Source organism: Trachinotus anak, unplaced genomic scaffold (genome assembly GCF_046630095.1).
Source record: "Trachinotus anak isolate AG129_WGS33_773 ecotype Australia unplaced genomic scaffold, CSIRO_AGI_Tana_v1 ptg000014l, whole genome shotgun sequence".
NCBI lineage: Eukaryota > Metazoa > Chordata > Actinopteri > Carangiformes > Carangidae > Trachinotus > Trachinotus anak.
In genome coordinates this window covers 12,759,296-12,782,697 of record NW_027273865.1, presented here as the reverse complement: position 1 = coordinate 12,782,697, position 23,402 = coordinate 12,759,296, and the positions used below count along the sequence as shown (strand labels likewise).

General features: G+C 40.5%; 1 protein-coding gene across 1 annotated transcript; it reads right to left on the bottom strand.

Annotated features, from left to right (window-relative positions):
* Positions 1-3,998: 3,998 nt before the first annotated feature.
* LOC139632360 (probable G-protein coupled receptor 149) lies at positions 3,999-14,372 on the bottom strand. Its single transcript, XM_071497270.1, has 5 exons — positions 13,043-14,372; positions 11,413-11,593; positions 10,769-11,271; positions 6,807-6,950; positions 3,999-6,449 (listed from the first exon to the last, which is right to left on the bottom strand). Exons 1-5 carry the CDS (start codon positions 14,009-14,011, stop codon positions 5,937-5,939), a joined length of 2,310 nt encoding a protein of 769 aa, XP_071353371.1. The 5' UTR covers positions 14,012-14,372; the 3' UTR covers positions 3,999-5,936.
* Positions 14,373-23,402: the final 9,030 nt, after the last annotated feature.

Genomic DNA, 23,402 nt, shown 5'->3' with positions numbered 1-23,402 from the left:
GCCCGGCCCAAACCATATACACACACACACACACACACACACACACGTATTCATATTGTTAAACATAAGTAACTCAAGTGCTGTTCTTAAATACAATTCTTACTTTACTTTACTTGAGTTTTTCCATAATATACTTTACACTTCTATTCCTTTACATTTTACAAGTTTTTACATGAAAAAAGGACATTAGGAAGATTCCACTCCACATCGGGGGGCAGCTGTCCAGGGGGTCTCCTGCTTTAAATACCTGGGTGAAGATGGTCCACCAATGCCTCTACTTCTTGAGGAGGTGAAGCAACGCTGGAATTGTCACCTCAGTCCTCATTTTCTTCTACAGATGTTCTGGTGGAGAACATCTTCAAGTCCTGTATCACCATTTGGTACAGTATCTGCTCTGCTGTACACAGACAGGCACTGCAGGGAGTGATAGACTGCACAGAGGAGCATTGACAGCCACCTACCCACCATCAGTGACATTTACAACAGCAGGTATATGAAAAAGCCTCCTGCATCATGAGGGACTCCACCCACCCTGCCAACAGACCGTTTGCTCCCATCAGGCAGGAGGCTTCGTAGCATCAAGGCCAAAACCACCAGACTTAGGAACAGTTGCTTCCCGGATGCTCTGAGACTGACAGGTTCTGCAGCTCACTGTACAATTGCTGCTTTTATTACTATTACTCCATATCAGGGAAATGCTGCAACTTGAGATTGATTAATGCTGCACTTTAAGACAGAAAATACTGCAATCTGCTGGAACAACTGCTGCTTCTCACTGAACAATTTGCTGCTATGATTGTTATTGTTTCATATCAGGCCATTTGGCCACCTTGTATATCTTCTATTTTTTTGCAGCTTCACACATCTCACACCTTTATCCTTGCAATTAGCTGATAATAGTTCAGTACTTTTACTGAATAATATACTACTAAGTATGTACTTTAAACTTATTTTGAAGTCAGTCAGAGTCTGTGTGAAGAATATTTTTAGACTGTAGTATTTTAACTTTAAGGATCTACTTCTTCCAATACTGCTGGTGATATTCACTTTTTACTTAGATATGTAACTAATGTCTAAACTACCTGATAAATTCTTGTTATTCCACAAGCAACAACTGATGTATTGAAACCTTATTCACAATACCACAAAGTTTGGTTTTGATCAATACCAATATCCATATGTTTTTAATGTTAAAAGCAGACTTATGAGGTGAATGTTTTATTAATAGGCTATTAATGAATATCCTTTCATTACCACAAAATAATTTGCCATTTCTGGTCATCACTGTGCACATGCCTTCAACAGCAGCAGAGATGCAAATATTTCCAACCAAAGAAATAATGTTTATCTGCTCACCATATGATGGATCCTTTTTTTTTTTTTTTTTTTTTTGATCTAGGGATTGGGTACAAAAAACTTGACTTTTTTAACAACGTCCTCAAGCTCTAAAACTCCACATTGGGGAACATGCACATACAGAAACAGTCTGTGCGGTCAGTGTAACTGCTGTAACTGACTCATTGGGCTCGCAGCTCAACAGAACATCAGGGACTGACCTGTTGTCTGGGCCTTAAAGGTTACAGCCAAATGAAAAAGATCCACCATGACTGCTTTGGACAATATCATCTTAAGGCTACTGGCTCTGTTGTACTGTGTACATTGTGGTGAATACTGTCTATTAGCAGATTCAAAGGAATTACCACAAATTCATAATAAGTCTGCAGTTTTTTGCTTAAATGTGATTCTGTTGGGATGGTAAAATGTCATTGTAACCGATCTATTCCAGCAACAATAAAGAGTATCAATGTATAACTCTCAAAATAAAACTAACATTAAAAATTAGTAAAACACTCTCTCATACACTGTAATGCACTTATCCAGCATTTTATTGTAACTTTAACATGACATAACTTGTTTCTTGTGAGGCTGAATGTTTTCTAATGAACATGTTTTAGTCTGAATGCATCATGATAATATTACAGTCAGTGAGACACAGTCAGCAGGTAACAGAGTCTTTTCAATCAATTTTCAAAAAATTTGTTCTGCTTTGTTCTTGTTCATGAATTTTGTGGTGATTAGTAATTACACTGTTATCTGATTTCTTTGTCATTTCTTTGAGGTTCAACAAATATCTGATTGGATTGTGCTTGATGTTCCCTTGTTTTAAATTAGCCGGAATATCAAATGAGTGAAAAAATGAGTGCTACTTCTTATTCTCTCTCTGTCTCTCTCTCTCTCTCTCTCTCTCTCTCTCTCTCTCTCTCTCTCTTTCTCTCCCCTATTCTCCCCTTATGGCTTTCTCTCACAAAGTAAAAGAAATATACATCCAATTAGTGCCATGAAGCAGAAGGTGCAGACAGGAGAGTTGAAAGAGGGACGAAAGGTGTGAAGGAGTCATTCAGGGGGTTTGCGCATGATGCTCATGGGAGGTTGCAGAGTAGGTTCCACCCTTGAGCTCTGTGTCGTCGTGCATCCCCACTTGTAAATTAACTTCTTCCTTTCGCACACTCTCTTGTTCTTTCATCATCACATCAATGACCCATCCAAGGATAAGATGCGTTTAATTCTATCAACTGTAAATTAAACATTTATGCAGCTTGTACACATTCATGGTGTCATCCACCACTTTGCAATTAAGGAAATCCAACTGCCCACACAGACCATGGAGATAGAGGATAGGAAGATAATTTCCGGACCTTAGAAAATTCATTTCTCTGATTGAAATGAATTATTGTCACTTTGTGTGAAAGATAAGCCTCATTTATGTGAAATTTGGTTTCAGTTATTTGTTGAAGAGCTTGTTTTCATCAGCTTTCAGCTTTAAGTATTAAGTTTTTGACTTTGACAAAAATATATTGAGTCTTCCCTTTGAGCAGGACTAAACTTTGTTTGAATTAGGAGTGACTCATAGGATTTTACTCCAGCTTCTAATACTTTATCTATGTCTTTGTTTTGAAATATATGAGCTCTATCAGTATCTCAGCTGGCTGCTTTAAAGGGACCAGATTAGGGCTTCAAAATGAGCTGGAGTCAGAGTAAGCAGTGAAGGAAAATAATAAGAAACTAGTGGAGGAAAGTATAAAAACATGCTGAGAATGAAGCCGAAATGTGTGAGGAGGGGGAGAAATACGAGAGAGCTTTCTGAGTTGTGAAGGGGTTGTGAAAACAAAAGGATATGAAAGGAAAAAGCACTGATTCATATGCCCTGAGCCACCTCCCCCTACTCCTCTCAGTGCTGCTGCGGATACCATTCTTCTGCACACCTTGTTTTCATACCCTCAGTGCAACCTGTGATGCATACAAATGATCTCCTACCCTACTGAATCATATGAAGATGAAAGACACCAGATTAAAAGCACCAACGTTTTTTACATATGTTGGTTTTTCTCCCCTTCAGCCTTTGGCTTACATTTTCAATTATGCATGCTGTTCTCATTGAAGGTACATGTGTTGAACTAGAGGTCTCAAGCAGTGCCACTCATGGCACACTTTGATGCAGGCTTACCTGCACCTTATTGTTTTAGCATAATGAGAGGTTGTGAATGGGAGGCTAAAGCCTGTGGCTCAGAGAGAAATGATAAAAGATTAGGAATAGCTGCTCGTCAAGGCCTTCGATAATTACAGTTTTTATATTATCCTACTAGTTGTTTTTGCTGCCATTTGCCCTATTCTCAAATTTTCTCCTGCTGTTTGCTTTTCCAGTCTCTCTTTCTCTACAAGACTACACATCTAAATGTCTACACGCACACACAGATAAAATATAATGAATAATATCTGAAACCTTCCTAATACACAAGAAAATGTTATGTTTTTGGAGGTGTTTTTGTGTCAGCCTATAAACTGATAAGAGCACAACACTGTTGTATACAGCTCTTGTGTATTAGTCACATTATCATTAACCTAGGAGCACCACAGCCAATGATGTTTGCACTCTATGTAGGTCAGTCTCTCAAGTAGTTAATTATTGTACTTTATCTTCTTCTTTATTCTGTAATAAAGAATCCCATTTAAGTATGTGTGTATTACCTTATGAGTCCAGATGGTTGACATGAATGAGTAAACATGCAAACTCAGCTAATGTGCAGTTCCTAAGGCAAACAACAGTTTATTGATCAACATGGTTTATGAGAATATTTTAGTCCTCTTTAAAAGTGAGAATAAGCAGATGATCAAATTACTTCCACTCTGTTCTGTTGCAGAGATGAAGTCACGCTCAACTGAAAACCTTTGGCACCATTAACAGCTGACATGGCCGACACTAAATACAAATTCACATTCATTATGATTCATATGCCTGTACATTATTTTTCTTTTACATTTTGCCTAGGAGCACTTGAAACAGAAATGCATGGCAACCTTGTTGGAGGCAATTTTCCGGTATGAATCTTTAATGACAACATTCTTCAGGAGGAAGGGACATGTTGCAGCTGATGAAGTGGGCGCACTAAAGGACAGTTGAAAAGCAGTTCACAAAGTGCCAATGATGTGTTAAAAATCCCAACTGCTGATACATAAAAGACACATTATAAAACAAACTTAAATATATGTATATATATATATATATATATATATATATATATATATATATATATATATATATATATGTTCTAAAATGAGTCCATAAGACCTATTTTTACTGTTTGCACACACACACGTAAATGTACAAATGTGCATAAAAGTAATGACAGATATACTGATATTATCAGTGAACAAGAGTAAAGGTTTGTATGTTGCTGAGAGATGTTCACAGCCCATGTAACCATTCAAAATGGTCCTGAAATATATCTATGAACATTTGATTCCAGTCCTGAATTTATGTATGTATTCTACAGACAGAGAGAGACAGAAGCCCCTTTTGGCTCACTGATTGGATGGGCAGTGAACTGAGCGGGCAGAGAAATGATCCCCCCCAAAGTGGCTCTGGAATGTACATTCATATGCTGCCTGCTGTAGTAAAATATGCACACTGTCACTCATTTAAATTGCACTGAATGTGCATGAAGCAGAAAACACTCTGCATAAGTATCCCCTCAACCTCTTCTTCAATAATCACTTGTACTCTCCCTCAAATGCTTGACTCACCTTTCCTTTTTCTCCCTTTCTTTTTTCAGATTTTCAGCACAGATAATGGTCTTTCTCTAAATTGATAGTGGCAACACGAATTGTGTAATACATGATGGACATAGCAGCTGGGTGCAAAGGAGAACACACCTTAAGTTACAGAAATATACAGGATGAACACATTCTTATAAGGGAAACATTTGAATACTTCTGGCAGTTGACGTCACAAACCATTACTTTCATACATGTAACCTCATCCTTATGGGCAGGGCTACTTCTCACACACAAAATGCACAACAACACACAGCAGGATGAGTCAGACACATGGGTCAGGTGACCCCTCCCCTCACAGCTGAGTCACCGGTGACGTAGAGCTGCTTCGTGTCAACATGTGACCAGACTGTGGCCCCTCCTTTTCCGCGTCTAAGTGAGTTTCTGTCTCGATCTATCTATTTAATGACGACAGGCTGCCATATGGTGAAAGTATTGGCAGGAATACAGATGCTCTGCTGTAATACCGTCTCTCTCTCTCTCTCTCTCTCTCTCTCTCTCCTCTCCTCCCCTTCCTTTGGCTCTGTCTCTCTCACTTTCCCCAATTTACTGCTATCTGTTCTTTCACAGGCTAATCTATCTCTATGTACTCTATTGAGAGGAGATGCATGTGCTCTCATGATACTATCTGAAGAGGAAGTACAAGAGTAGGCAAACTATTATAACAGTCTTAATCTAAGTCTCTACTTGAGTCACCCGTCAGTTCTGTTAGAGTGGTGATCAGAAATGTGGAATGATGAGGAAATTTGTCTTTCATCTTTGGTGGCAGAGGTTCTCTTTCAACCTCCTCCTGAGAGCCACCTTCTCGTCATCATGTATGCATGTCACTCTTCCCTCTCTCCAGCTTGCTTTCTATAGGCCTCATTGAGCAGCTGTATCTCCTCACGATATCCCGAGCTCTCCTGTGTCTGCCGTCGGCTGTTCTGGCGGTGAGCCTCCACAGTGTCAGGTATGGTGATATTGATGGTCTCTGTCTCGGGGTTGCCGCTGCTGGGGATGAGAAGAGAGTAGGAAGCCGTCTCACCCAGGTCGCAGGAGACGAAGCGGTTCTCCCTTCGCGAGTAGCGCAGCGATGGCGAGCGTGCATGGGTTGAGGACTGACTTATGTTGGAGATGATGGAGACGCTGTCCATGGCCTCCTCATTGTCACAGATCTCCAGAACCTCAAGGTGGATCTTGACATTGGTGTCCCCCACCACTGCTCCTATCCCCATCCCCATTCCTATCTCCATGCCCATCTCTATGCTGCTGACATTCACGTCTCTGGCCGGGCCTCCTGATGCTGGGTCATCTGCATTGGGCTCGTGGCCTACTGATTTAGAGCGATACACTTCCACCTTTAAGGCAGAGAGAGATTTAAATACAAGTTATTCATAAAAAGTGACAGTGAAGAGATTTTTTTAAGCTAAAATATTTTCTTTATTCAATGAAATCATTTTCACCACAGGGATAATTCAAGTCTGACTATATTCTGTCTTGGCTTACAGTGAACAAACACTGTCAATATCTTTCATTTCTCCCAGCTCCAAAATCATTTTAACCATAACTTGGATTGATTTTGGCCCCAGGATGCCTATGGGAAATTTACAAAACCTATGCAAACTTTACGAACTTATCATATTGCTGTAAGACAATAGTTGTATTTTGACGGTAATTGTTATAATTAAAAATAGAAGAGGAGTGTGGGCCTTTACCTTCTTGGCATTATTTGGGGAGATCCTGAGTCCATCACTGCTGACCTCATAGGTGGAGAGAGAGAGGGTCTTCCCAGTGGGTGCTTGCAGAGATACGGTGCCCTGAAAGGCGCACAAGGGAACTGACAGACCACCTGATGACCGCTGAAAAGGAAAACCAAAGAAAAGATTCAGGTCTTACTTGTGAATACTATTATATACTCGACTTCCTCCTGGCTGATCATCATGCTATTGACAAGAAGTACAAAGTGTCTGATGCTTTACATCAACTACAAGGTCCTTTATCATCTCGTTTGCCTTGTTCAAACTAATTTAGCTTAGATTGCATCCATGATGTCAATGGCAGGGAGATAAATGTGTCGACCAACCATTTCTCTCCCAAGAGTTAATGAGGCTTACATGTAAAAGTCCTGTCAACAGCGCTCTGCAGGTAAAAGGAGATGTTGTGCATGTCTACCACAGAGCTTTTAGGTTCACAGCAAAAAGATGGAGACGTTATCTTAAAGCCATTTAGCTGTTCCGAATTTTTCATTCACTAATTTAATCTGAATAGTATAATTCCAGTGTAAAATGCATCAATCAGATTTCCTCTTGGTTTCCTATCAGTTTGCCGTCTTTTTTCAATTACATGGCTCATTTATACCACTCGCGTTTTTAATCTAATTTCATGTTTTCCAGTCATATTTTTATATTGTTTTCATAGAGATTAATTCACCACACCATACATCAAAGTGAGCCTCTGTCAACATGATGTCTTTGAGTAAATGCATTCTGCTGGCAGGGGAAAGGAGAAGCATCCTGTGGTGCGACAGTGGGGAGACTGTGGCAGGTCTCATTAAGTCCTCTAAATTATTTAGATTAGTTTGATGTAATGATCTAATTGTGACTATGACGCACAGTAGAAACAAAAGGGATGTCAATCTCTTGTCCGCCTTGACTCTGTCTGTTTTTCTGTCATTGTCTGCGCATCATTGTGAACTGAGAGAAGTGAGAGGGAGTAAGAGAGAGAGCGAGAGAGACCACGATGTTGAGCTGAAAACACATTGTCAAGTAAATCAAATAATGCTCAGAACCAATCAGTGTGGGAAGTACACTGATGGATGGTGTGTGTGTGTGTGTTCAGCTATATATTCACACAACATGCTTGTTTTTATTATACGTAATGTACTGCTCTAAGTCTAAACCTTATTTTGACGTAAGCCTGCATGAACAAAACGACAGATCTATCTCAACAACTTTTGAATGGACGACCACAACATTTTGTACATTCATTGTCCCCAAAGGATGAATCCTATTGATTCTACTGCCTACTCATGTGGTGATCCCCCTTATGTTTCCTCTAGCTCCACCATGAGGTTGACTTTTTTTTTCTGCAAAATCGCTTGATAACTTTAAATTGGTTGCCACAAAATTTGTAAATGAGCCTCTATAGGACCCAGAAGATGTATCCTCAGAATATTTGTGACCCCTGACTTTTTACCGAGCACCACCAGCCGTTTGAAAGGTTCCCATTTATCCAGTGAAATACCTCAACATCTACAACATTGGTTGGCTCAAATTTCTACACATTTACAATTCCCCTGACTTTAAAGTGTCAACATACAACACCTACTTTAAATAAGCAACAGTACTGTAAAATATCTGATATCGATGTGTGTAGAGCCTGCGGTATATTGATTACAGTTGTGTTCTGTTCAAAATCAATACTTTTTTCCATTCTCCACCTTGTAGCATTATTGATGAGAATAACATTCACAATTTTGGGTGTGTTCTCAGAAAGGTAAACAGCCTTCAGTTCCCTGCATCTGAATGCACATTAGATGTCCAGTTCCCCTCAGGAAGAGGACTTGTAAACGCACCCCCCAGCTCTGTGCTTGCTAACAGTGCTCGCTAAAGTCACAGAGAGGGCAAAGATGTCTTTAAGCCCTAATTCCACCTCTCCCTGTGGATGCTGAAGGCCAGGAGGGCTGACAGTATGGAAGGGAGATGCTGGGTAATGACATCTAGCCTGCTAATGAGGAACAAAACACAGCCACGAAACACTATAAATCGCAAACTATTTAGACTTGGCTCTCATCTCATCAAGCCTACACTTGATTGTGTGTGTTTGTGAGCTAATTTTGATCTTTATGTCTTTTGTGAGTGTTGTTTGGGGAGGGAGGCCTGCTGGATCTGTGCGGCCTAATTTCGTTATTTTTTTGTCTTTGATGTGTATACACGTGTGTGTGCGTTTGTTCTCATGTCTGTTTGTATATGCAGTGTGTTAGTGCATAGACATACTGTACTGTACATGTATCTATTGACACAAATCACTGAATAAGGCCTAGAGGTATATAATGTACACAGTTTGTTACTGAGAAACACACACACACACCCTGACAGCAGCAGTGAGAGTCACAGACTTATACATGATGCAAAGTGAGTGGCAAAGCCAAGCTGTAGATGCATGCTCCATGGATTTTCCACCCTCTGGTGATTTCCAAAGCAAAACATTTCAGACTTATAAGTGGAGCAGAGGCAGGGAGGAAGAGTGACAGTGATAGGGTGTATGCATGTGTGAGTGCCCATGTATGCCTGCATGTTTCCACATCTGTTCACGTCCCAGTTAGTTTTGTGAGTTTGCAACAATCTCATCGTGTTACTGTTCAAAAAGTCACAATAACTGTGAGGTCAGTTTCAGTGGTAATGCTGTTCAGAATGAGGCTGATCTCTCATCTGTGCCGTATCTCCAATGCCAGGAGACATTACTCATTAAGCTTTTACTGTTTTGTCCTTGTTTAACAATTAAATGGTTCCAGCAAAACACAGAGAGAATTAAGCTCCTGGTTCTACAAGAGCATGTGATGTCAACAACTAAGACAGAAATGGACTAAAAAGGGATTAGTGGCTGTGGGTTCGTGTGCCTGTAGTAAACTGTCTGGTCTTTACATTTAGTGCTCTCTGACTTTGCATCTAGAGGGTATAGCAACTACTGAGGGGCTGAGCAAATAATACAGTTATAAGCCAAACTTAAGTCTCAGCAGACAGACAAAGATGCATTATACTGCACATAGTAAAAGACCCTGCACTAAAAGAAAAACCAAAAATGGATTCTGTTGAATTTCCCATTCAGTTTTCATTCCAAATAAATACCAAATTGCAGGTATGCATTCACAAACACACAAAAGGGAGCTAACCTTCAGTGGATAAATCTCATTAATTCTAATATTGAACCTGTAAACACTGTCTTTAAAACCCCATAAACACAAGACTAAACCAATGAATAGAGCTGAGCCTTGAGAGATGGTCTGATTTTAGAGGATCTGTGGAGCAGCAATGAATGAATATTTGGTTTTAAAAGACAGAATGACATTTGTTACTAAGATGATATGCTGCTGATAGTATCTTGATCAATTGCTCTATTAGTCAGAATCAATTGAAGCTTAGCACGGATAAAGATATGGAGTAGAGAGGAGAGGAGATAGGTTAAGGCAGAGGGTATTTCAACCATTTTATCTAAATCACATGCGCAGCTCCCAGTCTGTCAGCTTGATTATAAAGAGGCATATTCACAGATGCGGAAAAATAACCCACAGAGACACAGACCAACACACAGAAAGGCAGACAGGCATACAGACAGAAAAAAAAAATGCACAAATACACACACACTTCTTTAAAGCCTAGCTATATAAAGACTGCATCCAGGTTCACTGTGTGTCTCTGAATATGTGTGCACTGCACAAACAACAATTAATTTCCTTTTGAACATAATGTAAATAAAAAAGGGAAGTGGAAAAAGGGAGATTGAAAATCCAACCACTGAATGGTCCTGAGACACTAATCCCTCCCAAATGATCACCTCTAGAGTACATCACCATGTGTTGCATGTTAACACAGCTGTTGTTTGACTAGTTTAAGAGAGTCGTAGATTGTGGAAAAATCATTTAATGTCAGTCATAAACAACACAATGACAGAGGTCTACCTGTCGGGGGGTTCTCTCTGATTTACTCCTGCACCACTCCCAGTCTGTCAGCTCAATTTTCCGACACTCCTCATGCGATAGCCTCCTCTCCGGCCCCTCGAACACCGACGACGTGTCCGTGAGGTTGCGATCCTGCTCCCGGTGATGAGAAGGCATCAAAGTGACACAGCGGAAGTCATCATCATCTCCGTGGTTCTCATGGGGAAGTGGAGGACAGTCAGCCAGTGCCTCTCCTCCTCCGGCAACTGCCTCTAACAGAAGGTCTGCATGAGAGGAGCTGTCCACTGGGCATGTGGTGCTGAAATCAAAATCGGGCCCCAGGCTGGAGAGGCCGCCACTTTCTAGTGCATCAAGGCGGGTATTAGGGAAGTCGCAGTTAAAGAGGCTGTGATAGGCAGCTTTCTCAAGGGGTGGACTGTTTTGAGACATGGTGGCATGTGACAACTTGTACACACCATAGCCTTGCTGGAAGGACAGGTTGAACTCAAATTTTCTTTTCATCACTGTAAAAAAAAAAAAAAAAAAAATTGAGAATAATTTCATAACACCCTTATGCCTGGGATGAAAAAAGTAGCCCTATGTAGTTATATTGAAACATTCTCGATGGTGCATTGTTGCTAAATTTGTATTATGTCATCATCTACCTGAAGGCTCCTGTGTTGGATCCCGTTTGCAGTTAATGAAGCAGCCACATGGCATGTGGATCCAGCGCTCAGACAGCATGAATAACGGAGTGACCGCAGGGGCAAGCAGAGTGAGAAAGAAGCTCAGAGTCTCCAGGGATGAGCTGCGCGCATTCAGCGCATGGCGCACCAGAACCAAAGTCTGTGAATGAAAGGGAAGGGGAAATTAATTCACTGAGGAGTGATTCAGTATGCATGAGGAAATGGGGGGAGGGAGACACATGAATGAAAAGATGTTACACAGATCCTTCATCCACACTCATCATTTTTCTTTTGTTTAGTATTCACATATGCCAATGCCATTTGAGCCAAAATGCAACACATATAGAGATGCACAATTGTACTGTGTGGGGGTTTACTAAATTGAAAATAAATGTATATATTTGTATTACATATTAGAAAATGAAAGTGCACATTTATAAATAGAGCTTTTTGGCCCAGCAACAGGTGCAGCAGAGTACTGATATTGAACTCTACAGCTTTCTTGAAAATGATTATGTAACTGCAAACACAGACACAAATAATAGATAGGCTATCTAAAGAGAAATCATCATAGGCAAAACATTTTTTTCCTTTTTTTCTTTTCTTTTTGTTTGTCTCTTTAGAAACGTCAAAAGTATTCACACCCACAGAAAACCCATGATCAGTACAACAGTACAACATTTTTTGCATTAATCATCTCCAGTGCTTTTGCTAATTTTCAGGGTTGCAAGTTTGGAATGCCAATTAGATTTGTCTGTCATTGTGTGCTGGCTGCACAGCAGACAATGATGAATTTTATCACCAAAATTTCACTTTTATTTCAGCAAAAGCAAATATTGTAACAGCAGCACCTAGTGTGTGGCAATCATGCAAAGCATTTCACAATGCAACCTAATGAGAGCTGCCATTTAGGTGTTGACTAAAACCTGCCAGCTTTTCAAGGCCTTAAGGGAATGTTCATTTAATGCGATGCTGGGTGTAACAAAAAAAATTTGCTTTTAAAAAAAATTTGTGTTAAACAATTTTAGTGAGACAATAAACCATAAAGAGATATCTAAATGTTTCCCAAAGTAGCCTCAAGGGATATTTAGGGTTTCTTGATCTCCAAAAAAGAAATAATATTTTAATTTCTTTCTACTTCTAATAACATGTCTATTCCGACTTTAAATCCCACTGTCTGCTACTTTTGTCCACATTATAAACTCTTACAGCTCATAGCAAACAACACCAAAATAAGAGACACAACCTGAGTGAGTTTAATGGGGGCAAACAAGGGATTCAAAGTGGTTTTATTTTGCTTTGATTCAGTCTTGGACTTTTATTTTGAAAAAGGTGAGAAGTTTAGCATCATGGGTTGAATGAATTTTCAAAAAACAACTGTCATTGCCAAAAAGGGCATTTCATTCAAAGTGAGTAACATTTAACCATCTGGAAACAAGTTGATTTGCATTGGAAATAAGTGCAAGCATTAGTCAACTGGTACATGTCAAGAAAAAGGTGGGTAAATGGTTTGGCAGAAGCATTTTGAAATGGCAGAGTTTTCTAAAAGTTCTTCTGCTGTTGCTTTTGGCTTCAGTTCCTCTAACCTTCGCTTTTGTCGCGCTCTTACCATCATTGGCATCCACAAAACCACTCGGACAACCGCCAGGATCATGGAGAAGCGCTTTTGTGCAAACACCACTGGTGTGTCTACGACAGTAGGTGTCCTCTGTCTGCTGATGGACACTGGGGACAAGCCGCTGTCCTCTTTGTCCCTGAGCTCTGTCACGCATGAACTTGGGCTCAGCTCGTTGTAGGCACCGAAACTTTTGTTGAGACTGTCCCGTGAGAAGGACTGAAGATCACAAAGGGGGGCAGAACCACTCAGTCCCCTCGCCATCTCCAAATAGCTGGGGTACAGTAAAGTCCTCTGGGGCTCTCTTGAGCACAGCAGCTGGTAAGTGAGAGGGATAAAGAAAAACAACAAACCGCAGAAACACAGGGAATATAAAGAGAAAAGCAGCAGGATGTAAAAACTGTCGCTCTCAGGGAAACACCCGAGAGTGGCCGGCGTAAAGCTGCCCCATCCGCACAAAGGTAACACACTGACGGCCAGGCTGACCGCCCACACACCGGCGATAGCCCACATCACTCTTATGGGCCGGCGGACTGACTGAAGCACTCCAAATCTCTTGGTGACATAAAAAGTATAGGCTGCGATAAGGCAAGCCTTCATATTGCTAGAAACACCCTGGAACACGTACAGAAGTCCAGATAAAGTGCACAGACTGCCCGACCCTCCACCCCCATCCGTCTCCCACTGAAGGAGGATGAACAGGGAGAGGGGGACCACACTGAGCAGGTCGTCCACCGACATGGAAGCCACAATGAGACACAGGGAGGTTTTCCTCCTCATCCGCAGGAGAGAGAGAAGTGAATACACACCTCCGACAAAGGTAGCAGCGGCGATGGTTACGCACAAGCCGAAAAGCAGCAGGCGAATCTGCCTCTCCACCTCCGAGGGGTCTGTCTTCTCGTAGGTGGCCGTGGAAAGGTAGCTCTGGTTTGGCGCCGGGGAGCTGCGGTGTGTCGTGGACATTTTCAGTGAATGAACTTCTCTGTCTCTTTTGGCACTTTTTAATTTCTCAAATCTGCCTCATTAGCCTGTAAAGTTTACCGCGCCTCAAAAGATGTGAGGATGGCACAGCATGTGCCGCATCTCTAAAAAAAAAAAAAAAAAAAAAAAAAAATCAGACAGAGGAGATGATGAGAGAGATGCAGCGCATCATTCTTCCCGGATCCAGCTGGGAACGCACGCGTAACCAAAGCTTTCCGGTTCCTTGGATGTGGAGCCTCCTGGTACCGTGCTGGCAGACACTTGTATCCACCGTTCAAATCGCGCATCTAGAGCACCTCTTTTTTCCAGCTGTCGATTTACGCGTTGTCGTCATCACCGTTTCCTCTCATTTGGGGTTGGGCCAAACGCAGCCTTCTGCTACAGTGTCGGTGTGGAACTGTTCCGAGGCAGCGTTTCCATTTGTAGCCTGGCTCGGCCCTTTCCTCCGGGTTCCATATACTAACACCCCCACTTCCCTCTCCCACTTTCTTCCCTTAACCCCTCTCTCTGAATGAGGGACATCTAACCGCAACTAAATGCTCAATAAATAAAGAAGCCTTGTATTTTTTGTTTTTTATTGCCAGTGCAGATTTGGGTTTGTGTGTAAGGGGCCCATCACTTTGAGGTTAAATCCATTTGGAAACCATCTAAACAAACAGGCTTTATCTGTGAGAGCTAGTTTCAGCAGATTACCTTTCATTGTTCCTTTTTCAAAAACCACTTACTACAGTCAGGAAGCTAAATGCCAGGGCTAAGATAATAGGGGGAACATAAATTAGATAAGATTTGAGTGGTATCTTGTGACCATGTGAGCCGGATGATCTCTGAGCTAGAATAAAAACAGAGTAAGGCCAGTTTCCTGTAAATAAACTGTGCATGTATGTTTCTACTTAGTCCTTCATGCTATAACACTGAGTGGAGCAGGCCTCATGAGGCAGGGGGGACAAAGGACACATTCAAGGCAGTGAAGTACCTTAAAAGAAAAGTTTTCTTTTTTTGACTCATCCACATGGACACTGTGTTACAGGAAAACATATTAATCTTGTTTGTCACGAGAGATATGTGTTTTAAAAGATAATTTAATGAATGATTACACTGTAATTACAACAGATAGCTTTATTAGATATAGGCTATAGAGGGACAGCACTGAGAGATGCAACCAATTAGAGAAAAATCCCAATTACAACGGTATGTGACCCTGTGTCTGGACAGAAGCAGACTGGCTTGTGTGTAAAAGCGTACCCGGTGCATGTGTGTGTGTGTCCATCTCTTTATGTGTGTCTAAATCCTATACCCTGGAGTGGAACTGGCCTTGGATTTTCGTTCCCTGTGGTGTTCAAGGATTTTCAGGCTGAAGGACTCCTCAGTTTGTTTAGATGGGTGTTCATTTATCCTCATGCTGTTCCACAGATAGAAATAATACTCCCAGTGCAGCACTCTGTTTATCACTGGTGATAGATTTTTGGACTCATGCCCTTTATGCAAATGTACATATGGACCTGCATGATGACAGCCCATGCTCATTTATTTATACTCCATCATCATGTTCTCACTCACTGTATGATATCACTTTATGGTATCTATGGAGGCTCAGCTCTTCTTAGCCTTGTGCAGCATATATACCGATGTGAATGCAAACATAATTGTGAGTGCATCTGACCTCAGGTCGTGTAATTGAATTAGGGTTTGGGCTAAGTGACTTAGAGCCAGTCTAATGACTAGACTCTCTCTGGGGCCATGAGGACACAGAGAGAAACATAAGAGGACACAACACAATCTACAACACACACAGACACACACACATACAGATATACCAGCTGAGCTCAGCATCACACATCAAGGTGACCTACATTGTGTGTGTGTGTCTGTGTGTGCTTGTGTGTTTGTGCATACTGCATGCAGTAGTTTGTTCATGTGAAAAGGCACAAGGTGAGAGTGCAGCTCTGTATAGGTTTCCATAGACATGTGCACTGATGAGGAAGAGAGTAAGTTTAATGAAACAGGATCTGTTAGAAAATATGAAAAGCTACCATCCTGTCAAAACATATCCTATCATCTTTTCATGCAGGAAAGAATTTTATATCAAGGTAGATACAGATGGAAAAGGAGAGACTCAAAAATCACTGAAAATATTTATCATAAGAGAATGTGATATGTGTGATATGTGCAGTTCTAAGTGAGTTATTAAATCACCATATGTGCTGCAGTGTATAGATGTTAACTGTCAAAACACAAAACAATATTCAATATTTAAAAATAAATATTAGTCACAGAGAGCATACAGAGTCATGCATACATGGATCATGAATACATAATGAGCTCCCCTACCCCTGGATAAGATGCAAGCATATTTCTCAGTATAAATTTCCCATGGTTTAAGCAGTGAAGCATATTTATTGGTACCTGTTATAAAAATGCATAGTGAAATGATTACAGAAAACATCAACTTTGATTTGTTACGGCTATGGCAAATTCGCCAAGGCAACTATAGTTAGCTGTAGCTGTATGCCCAATGCAAAAATCAACAGAATGTGCTACGAGCAGAATCACTGTAACACGTTTTCGAGCTGCAATATTCCTGTTCTACTAAATAAAATTAGATCAAAGAATACACTTTTCCATCTGCAGGCTGACATACACCCAGGTCATCCTGCCTGCTGCTACAAGATGACTATTTTGGATAAACAGAGTTAATCCTGTGCAAACAGAAATTGCCATTCATTTTGCATCGTTGAGTCCTTTTGTGGAGACTTTTAAATGCACTGACTCTGTGAAATATTGCTCTTGCGTTAACACAGTAAAGGTGTTTGATAAAACCTGATATTTTCATTACAGCGTCTACTTCCACTGGTGTCTACCTCAATAACCCTTTAATGGAGCCTCATGAAGTCAAACAAAATTACATTAAAACTAATGAAGTGAGAGTTTGATTTGAGAACTACAGCCATCTTACAACATCTAATAAATCATTCATCCGTAATATTGGCTTCCAAATGAAAATGAAACCATGGGAATACTAAGGAGTAACACCTCATTGTTCCTCTGCTGCATTTCATCTGAACCATGAAATGGCGGCAGCCAATCAATGATAGATGACTGTAATATGTTGTATAAATACCCTTCAAGTTCATTAATAATGTACTGTGTTGCATATGCTCATATATCTGCATGCATGTTTGCACAAATCCCACAGCTCACATTACTCTGTTGCTTACTGGCCTCTGGTGGCGCATCCTAAATCCAGCACTGCAAATTTTGTAACTGTAAATTCTAGAGCCGCTGGAGAGACTCTCCCATCGAACACAAATCCACCCACTGCTGAAGGTATGTGCGAACACAAGCACGCACACACACACACACACACAGTCTAAGTGCATCATTATCGTAAGTGACATCAAATATTAATGAAGCAACAATTGTCACATAGACACAGAGACAGTAACAGAATGGAAGATTATATTTGCATAAAAGACAGAGGTAAAACTGAATGAGGAAAGAAGGGTGAAAGAATTCCCAGTGACTTTCCCCTTAACTCTGTGCTCAGGTGCTCTGTGGGGTCCAGGGTTTAAAATAAAGGCAGTGTATGTTAGGGTTGTTTAAGTACGCTTTAGAGTTTAGATTAAGATTGACTTTGAATAACAAAATATGCTTGATGTGGTAGAAAAAAGAAAATGGTGCTAACAAATGTAAGGCCAGTTCAAATGAATACACATGTACACAGACAACATATTACTCTAACACTGACTCAAATGACTCTCTACTGAGTCTCATCAGTCCTCTGCTCTTGTCAAAAGCACAGAGGAATCCGTAGACTACCAGCACAGCACCAAATAGGCTACTGAATGGATCATGGCTGACAAATCTAGCTTGAGAAAGGCTTGGTGGAGACCAAAACAGACCTAAAAAGAGAGTGAATACTGGACTTAAGTTCATAAGAGAACATAATGCATTTAAGACCAAGCTAAAATAACTTTACTGTATGGATGCGTATGATATTTGCCAAACTGTTTTGATGTTTTGTGCCTGATGCCCAAACACTAACTCACACAGCTTCAAGTTGCAGGAGTTAAGATAGGGACTGCATAGTGTACTGTTTATTTAGTCTGCTGAGTCAGTGTTAGGCTATTCAGCATATTGTATGTAACTCAAGGAAACATAAAGAAGAGACTTCAATTATTCATAGGAAAAGGTTATATGACCTCTAAAAGAAAAGAACATTTTTGCAGTGTATCAGTAAATTTATTTCCTAAATACTTGGAGGACACTTTCAAATATTATGTGTATACAGTCAATAAAAACAATTCTTTCACTGAACAGTTCAAGATTGATGTGTCAATAAAAACATGAACTGTATATTCTAACTTTGACTTTGATTTTGCAACATCTTTTTAAAGATTATTATATTTGGATATTTGTCTTTATCTAAAGGCAACCCCTACACCATGCATCTGGGCCTGAATACTTATGTGCACAGGTGTGAAGTGTGAATGCACCTGTAGGCTCACTGTGAAATTGTGCATGTGAATGTGTGAGTATGCACACATGTGTGAGTTCATAAAGGGCAGTCATCTATAATACAGGAGGCAGTGTGATAGAGGGCCAAACGGTTGAGCATATTTCCATTACTCACTGATGGATTTACTATATAAAAATAAAAAACAGAAATAGTTTCTTTTTGTTTGTGTGCGTGTTTGCGTGTGCGCCATTTAAAGCCACGCCAAGCTGACCATCAGAAAGTCTTGTTAGACCACATTTAATTCACAGCGACTGTTTCCATGGAAACACTGACCGGCGTTTATGGTCATACACAAACACCTTTTTTGCCTTCCTTTCTCTATCTATTTCTTTCTCTCATACAGGCACACACACACACACACACACACACACTCATACTAATGTTCAGTTTGAATTAACACTAATTGACTCTGTTTGAATATTTATTTTACATGCTTGCAAAATTGACTAATGGTGTTCTCTGAGAGGGTTTAGAGAAGGCGACATCCAAACCGCATTTCATTTCCCCACTGGTAAAAATGATTTTTAGCTGAAAGGAGTGGAGACATATCAAACATTTACAGTAACATTCACTGCCTACCGACAGCAGATACTGAAAACAGTATTCAAGTGTAACTGAGGTGAAGTTATAACAGGTAACGCTGTACAAGTAGGAACAACAACCCTTGAAGTTTCTCCGAGTTTTTCTGAGATTTATTTTAGAGCCGTGTTAGGCTGATTTGCATTTGTAAAAGCCTTTGCATCAGGAGCTGGAATAACTGTCATGGAAGTGTTAGAAATGAAACTGGTGAAAATGCAGAAGATGTCAACCTGTCACTTGTGAGCCATGGACCCCGGGATACCCACAGAAAAGTGACAAAGGCAAAAATCTGATTAAATGAGTGGAGGAATATATATAAAGTAAATGCCTCCAAACAGGGCATAAGGGGTCACTGGATGTTTTGATAGGTATGAAAATGAATAAAGGTGACTGCTGAAGTTCTCATTCCAGGAAAGCACCTCTGGGTAATTTAGTGTTAGAGAGAAACTCTCCACCACCTATTTATTTATTTATTTTTTGGAAGAATCATGACCATCACTCCAGCAGACTCTCTGAGACTTGGAGAATCCATGTCTAAAGCTGTTCTGGAGGCTGGCAGCCCAACAACCTACCAGGACACTGGCTTTTGGCTTTTCTTCAACAGGAAGCTATGTTTTTGGAGAGGGGTCAGTCATGTTGCCATGAATGATCTGGTTCTTGTCATTAAGTTTTATGGTGATTTTATTGTATTGTTATGTTTTTGCTGTTTTGGATTTTTTTCTATATTTGTATAAAGGCACTGAAAGGTAGTTTAGGTTGTAATTGCTGTGGGTTATGTACTGGTCCATACGTATATCCCTACAGAAATAAACATTAGATAAATACTGTATGTAAAGAATGTCTATATTACAAAAATCTAATTTAGTATATAGTTTGTTAGCCAGGATGTAGTGTGGCTGAGTCAACTAATACTCCACATCGATATGGGGCTTATCAGTGCAAAGATTTGTGGAATATGGTAATTTACATAACCATCTTTCAGAACTCTTCTTTCTCTCTCTTGCATCATTCATTAATTAAAAGTACCTTCCCAGTAAAACCTCGGAATGAGTAGTCAGATGTGTACTGTAGTGGGGCACTTTAGCAGAGGAGAACAAAAATGGTCAGTACTGTTAAATTAATATGGTAATGGGAAACAATGGGGCACAATAAGAAATACAGTTTGTAATGAGGAAATAACGATTAGTGGTTTTTCTCTGTTAAATATACATCTGATTTAAATATAATCATTATTCAAAGACTATATAACTAGTCCTTAACTAATAATTATTTCTAAATTCTCTCCCTTTACAGGAAACCAGCAGGGATCTCAGGGGTCCTGTGGTCATTTTCAGGATACAAAAGGCTGGAGAAACAATAATTAGATTCCCATATGCATATCCCATTTTTCTTGCTGTAATCATTCCTCTTGTTCATACTAGCCTTGAAGAGATGCCTTCCTAACAAACTGTATGTGATGTATATGATGGGGGACAAAATTAGTCCTTGTTTTTTGTAAAAACGCTTTCCAAAGAAAGAGCTAATCTGATGAAGTGGGTCCATATTTCCGTCTTTGTTAGCTTTTATTGTAAGCACACAAAAGGAATCTCTTAATGGTCAGTATGAGCGGGGGAAATGATTACTCCAAGCCAGTCACACAGTGTGTCTGCTTTGTCCACCAGATGGGCCTGTTGCACTGTGGGAAAGCTGGCCTGTGTGATGAACCCATAGTGGCCAGAGTCAAACAACCCATTATGGATCACTCAGGAGGAACCAAGAGTACAAAATATTGCCTAAAGCCAGTATGAGTTGAATATAACCAGAGAAACACAATGATATATTTGTCTTGTCCACCATGTTTTCTTGCAGGTTTGTAACCTTGCTAGTATTATGCATGGTATCGCAAGTCCTGACTGTGGAGGATCCTGTGTGGCTTGAGGTGGGTCACTGTTACAGTCCTACAGAGACAGAAATCATCAAAGCATCTGACTGCGAAGAAATGTGACAAATTAGCTCTCTGTTTTTTTTTTTTTTACCATCTCACTCACTGATCTCCAAACCTCCATCCCAGCAACCTGCTCCACACTAATCAGCATAATGAATTCCTCCTGCATGCCTGCCTTAATGGAATCAATTACTTGTAGAAGAAGAAGGAGAAAACAACCAGCCCTGAGTAATTTACCTGGATAGTGACAGAGAGAACATAAAGGGAACGTCTGTCTGAGTATTTATGCAGAAAAACTGATGATGAGAATCTACCATTTGTTTTCTTCGTTATTAGAGTGAAAGACAGCATTAAGTGACGGAAGAGAGAGGAGATAAAAGGAGAGCATGGTAAGTTGTTGATGTGACAAAACCATCTGTTTTTCTGTGCGTGTGTGTGTTTGCATGTGTGTGTGCAAGTGCTGAGTCTTGTTCCCCTTCCCCGCCCATGTGCATGATGTGTGTATATTTCTACATTAATGAGCAGACTGGAGATTTTCATTAAGGGCCCATTAGTACCTCTCTTTCCCCTCTGGGCCCCATCTCACGGTTGCATTCTCATTCATTCCTCTGATGCAATAACCATAGAGAAGCAGACAGAGAATGGCAGCAGACATGGCTCACTGTCACAAGAATTCGGTAAACTGCAATATATCTGTAACCACTCTCAGAGGAGAGTGGCTCTTTTGAACTCGACCATCAAATGGAGTTTTTAGAAAAAGACATCAGCTTGAAATGAGGCAGAAAGGCAAAGTGGTGAGACATAAATTATAGAATATGATTGTTCATTAAATAAACATTTGTGCAGCAGGCGTTTTAATTTGAGAGCTAAATGTCTGAATCATCCAAAAACAAACAGATCATGTGGGACTGAGCGCTGGTCGAAAGCATTTTCCTGACTGACAGCCGTGCACTTGCTCGGCTATCATCCACACTCTACTGACAAGCCTGGCTGGGCAAACTTTTAAAAACCTCTCAACCAAGCATGCTATCAAACTAGGGCGCTCTTCAAAACACTGTGGAAGCACAGCAACTCCCAGACAAGTCAACTGGCAGCAGATTTTATCTTGGGAAGTATGTTTTCAATCTTGGTCTTTCCAATCCAGTGTGCATCTCAGACAGAGATGAGCAGTTTGAAATACTTGGCTGGCGCAAAAAAAAAAAAAAAAAAAAAAAAATCTTTCTTTTGAACATCACTAAAAATAACAAGTCTGTTCCACCACAGGGGGGTTACAGCTAAGAGTCGGTGTTGCTGCGCTTTCATTACAGAACATTAGAGGGCAGCGGCTTTACATAAAGCACCAAAGTGGCATCCAGATCCACCAGAGCCCTTTGAAATACATTGGAGAGGTACACAACACTCAGTAGTTAGTATTAAGAAGTCTGTCTGTGCAGCCTGCTGCGTGGTTCACCTGCATGCTGCCTTCACTTTATTTGCTTCATGATTTTCACCGCTCATCATTTGCTCACTTACTGCAGAAACTTTGAAAAAGATGGGAAACACAGACAGCTGTTGTCCTCTGGTGTGTTGAGAGTGACACAGAAAAGGAAAGATGTGGGCTACAGTTTGTCCATGTTTGTGCTGACTGTTCAAAGTCAAGTGGAGTTAAACATTTCCTGTCAGAGAATTTTGGACAGAGGGGAAGGGGACAGGAGAGGGAGAGGAAATAGAGTGTGTAAACCCAAACAGAGGTGTAGGAATGTAAGCAGTGATTGACACATCTTGTTGGCGTGTCAAAGTCAAATATTGCTTGAAACAGTATGATGCCAGCTCACAGAAAACACAATGACACACAAAGGTGACCACACGAGCCGACGTTGTTGTTCATGAGGATGTTTGTCACGATGAACAGTAGTTAGTCGCACAGCCCAGACCCAAATACCACAGCAGTAACTCAAGGAATCCTGGTGGTTCACTGGTCTTGGGAATCAGTCTAGACATGCCTTACATTTTGATCAGTGGATGCTTTCAGTCAAATCCGTCTTTAGCATCAGGATTTAGGATGAATCCCAATGTTGCACTTACATTGTTATGTGCCCACGTTATGCCATGCCCAGATTCCTGCTGAAACACGCAGTGTGATGACAGAACAAATATAAAAGGTACAAAAGAACAGAATCTGTGCTGAAATCAGTTCATTGTTACCATGTAGTGAGTAAACTTTTTCTATTGTTGTTTTTCTATGCACATTCCTTTACTATAAGGTTGTTGTAGAATCAGTGATACTTGATAAAACAAGAATTATAGTGTAACTTACAGTTACTATGCATGTTGGCTTGTTTTATTTCCTTTTCCTTGCAACGTGAAGTGAGAAA

Excerpts from the sequence above, each read along its gene's own strand:
- LOC139632360 (XM_071497270.1), bottom strand. The coding sequence starts at position 14,011 with ATGTCCACGACACACCGCAGCTCCCCGGCGCCAAACCAGAGCTACCTT. Across the intron at positions 11,594-13,042 it reads TTTTGTGGATGCCAATGATG|ACTTTGGTTCTGGTGCGCCA; the intron begins GTAAGAGCGCGA and ends TTTCATTCACAG. Across the intron at positions 11,272-11,412 it reads TCCAACACAGGAGCCTTCAG|TGATGAAAAGAAAATTTGAG; the intron begins GTAGATGATGAC and ends TTTTTTTTACAG.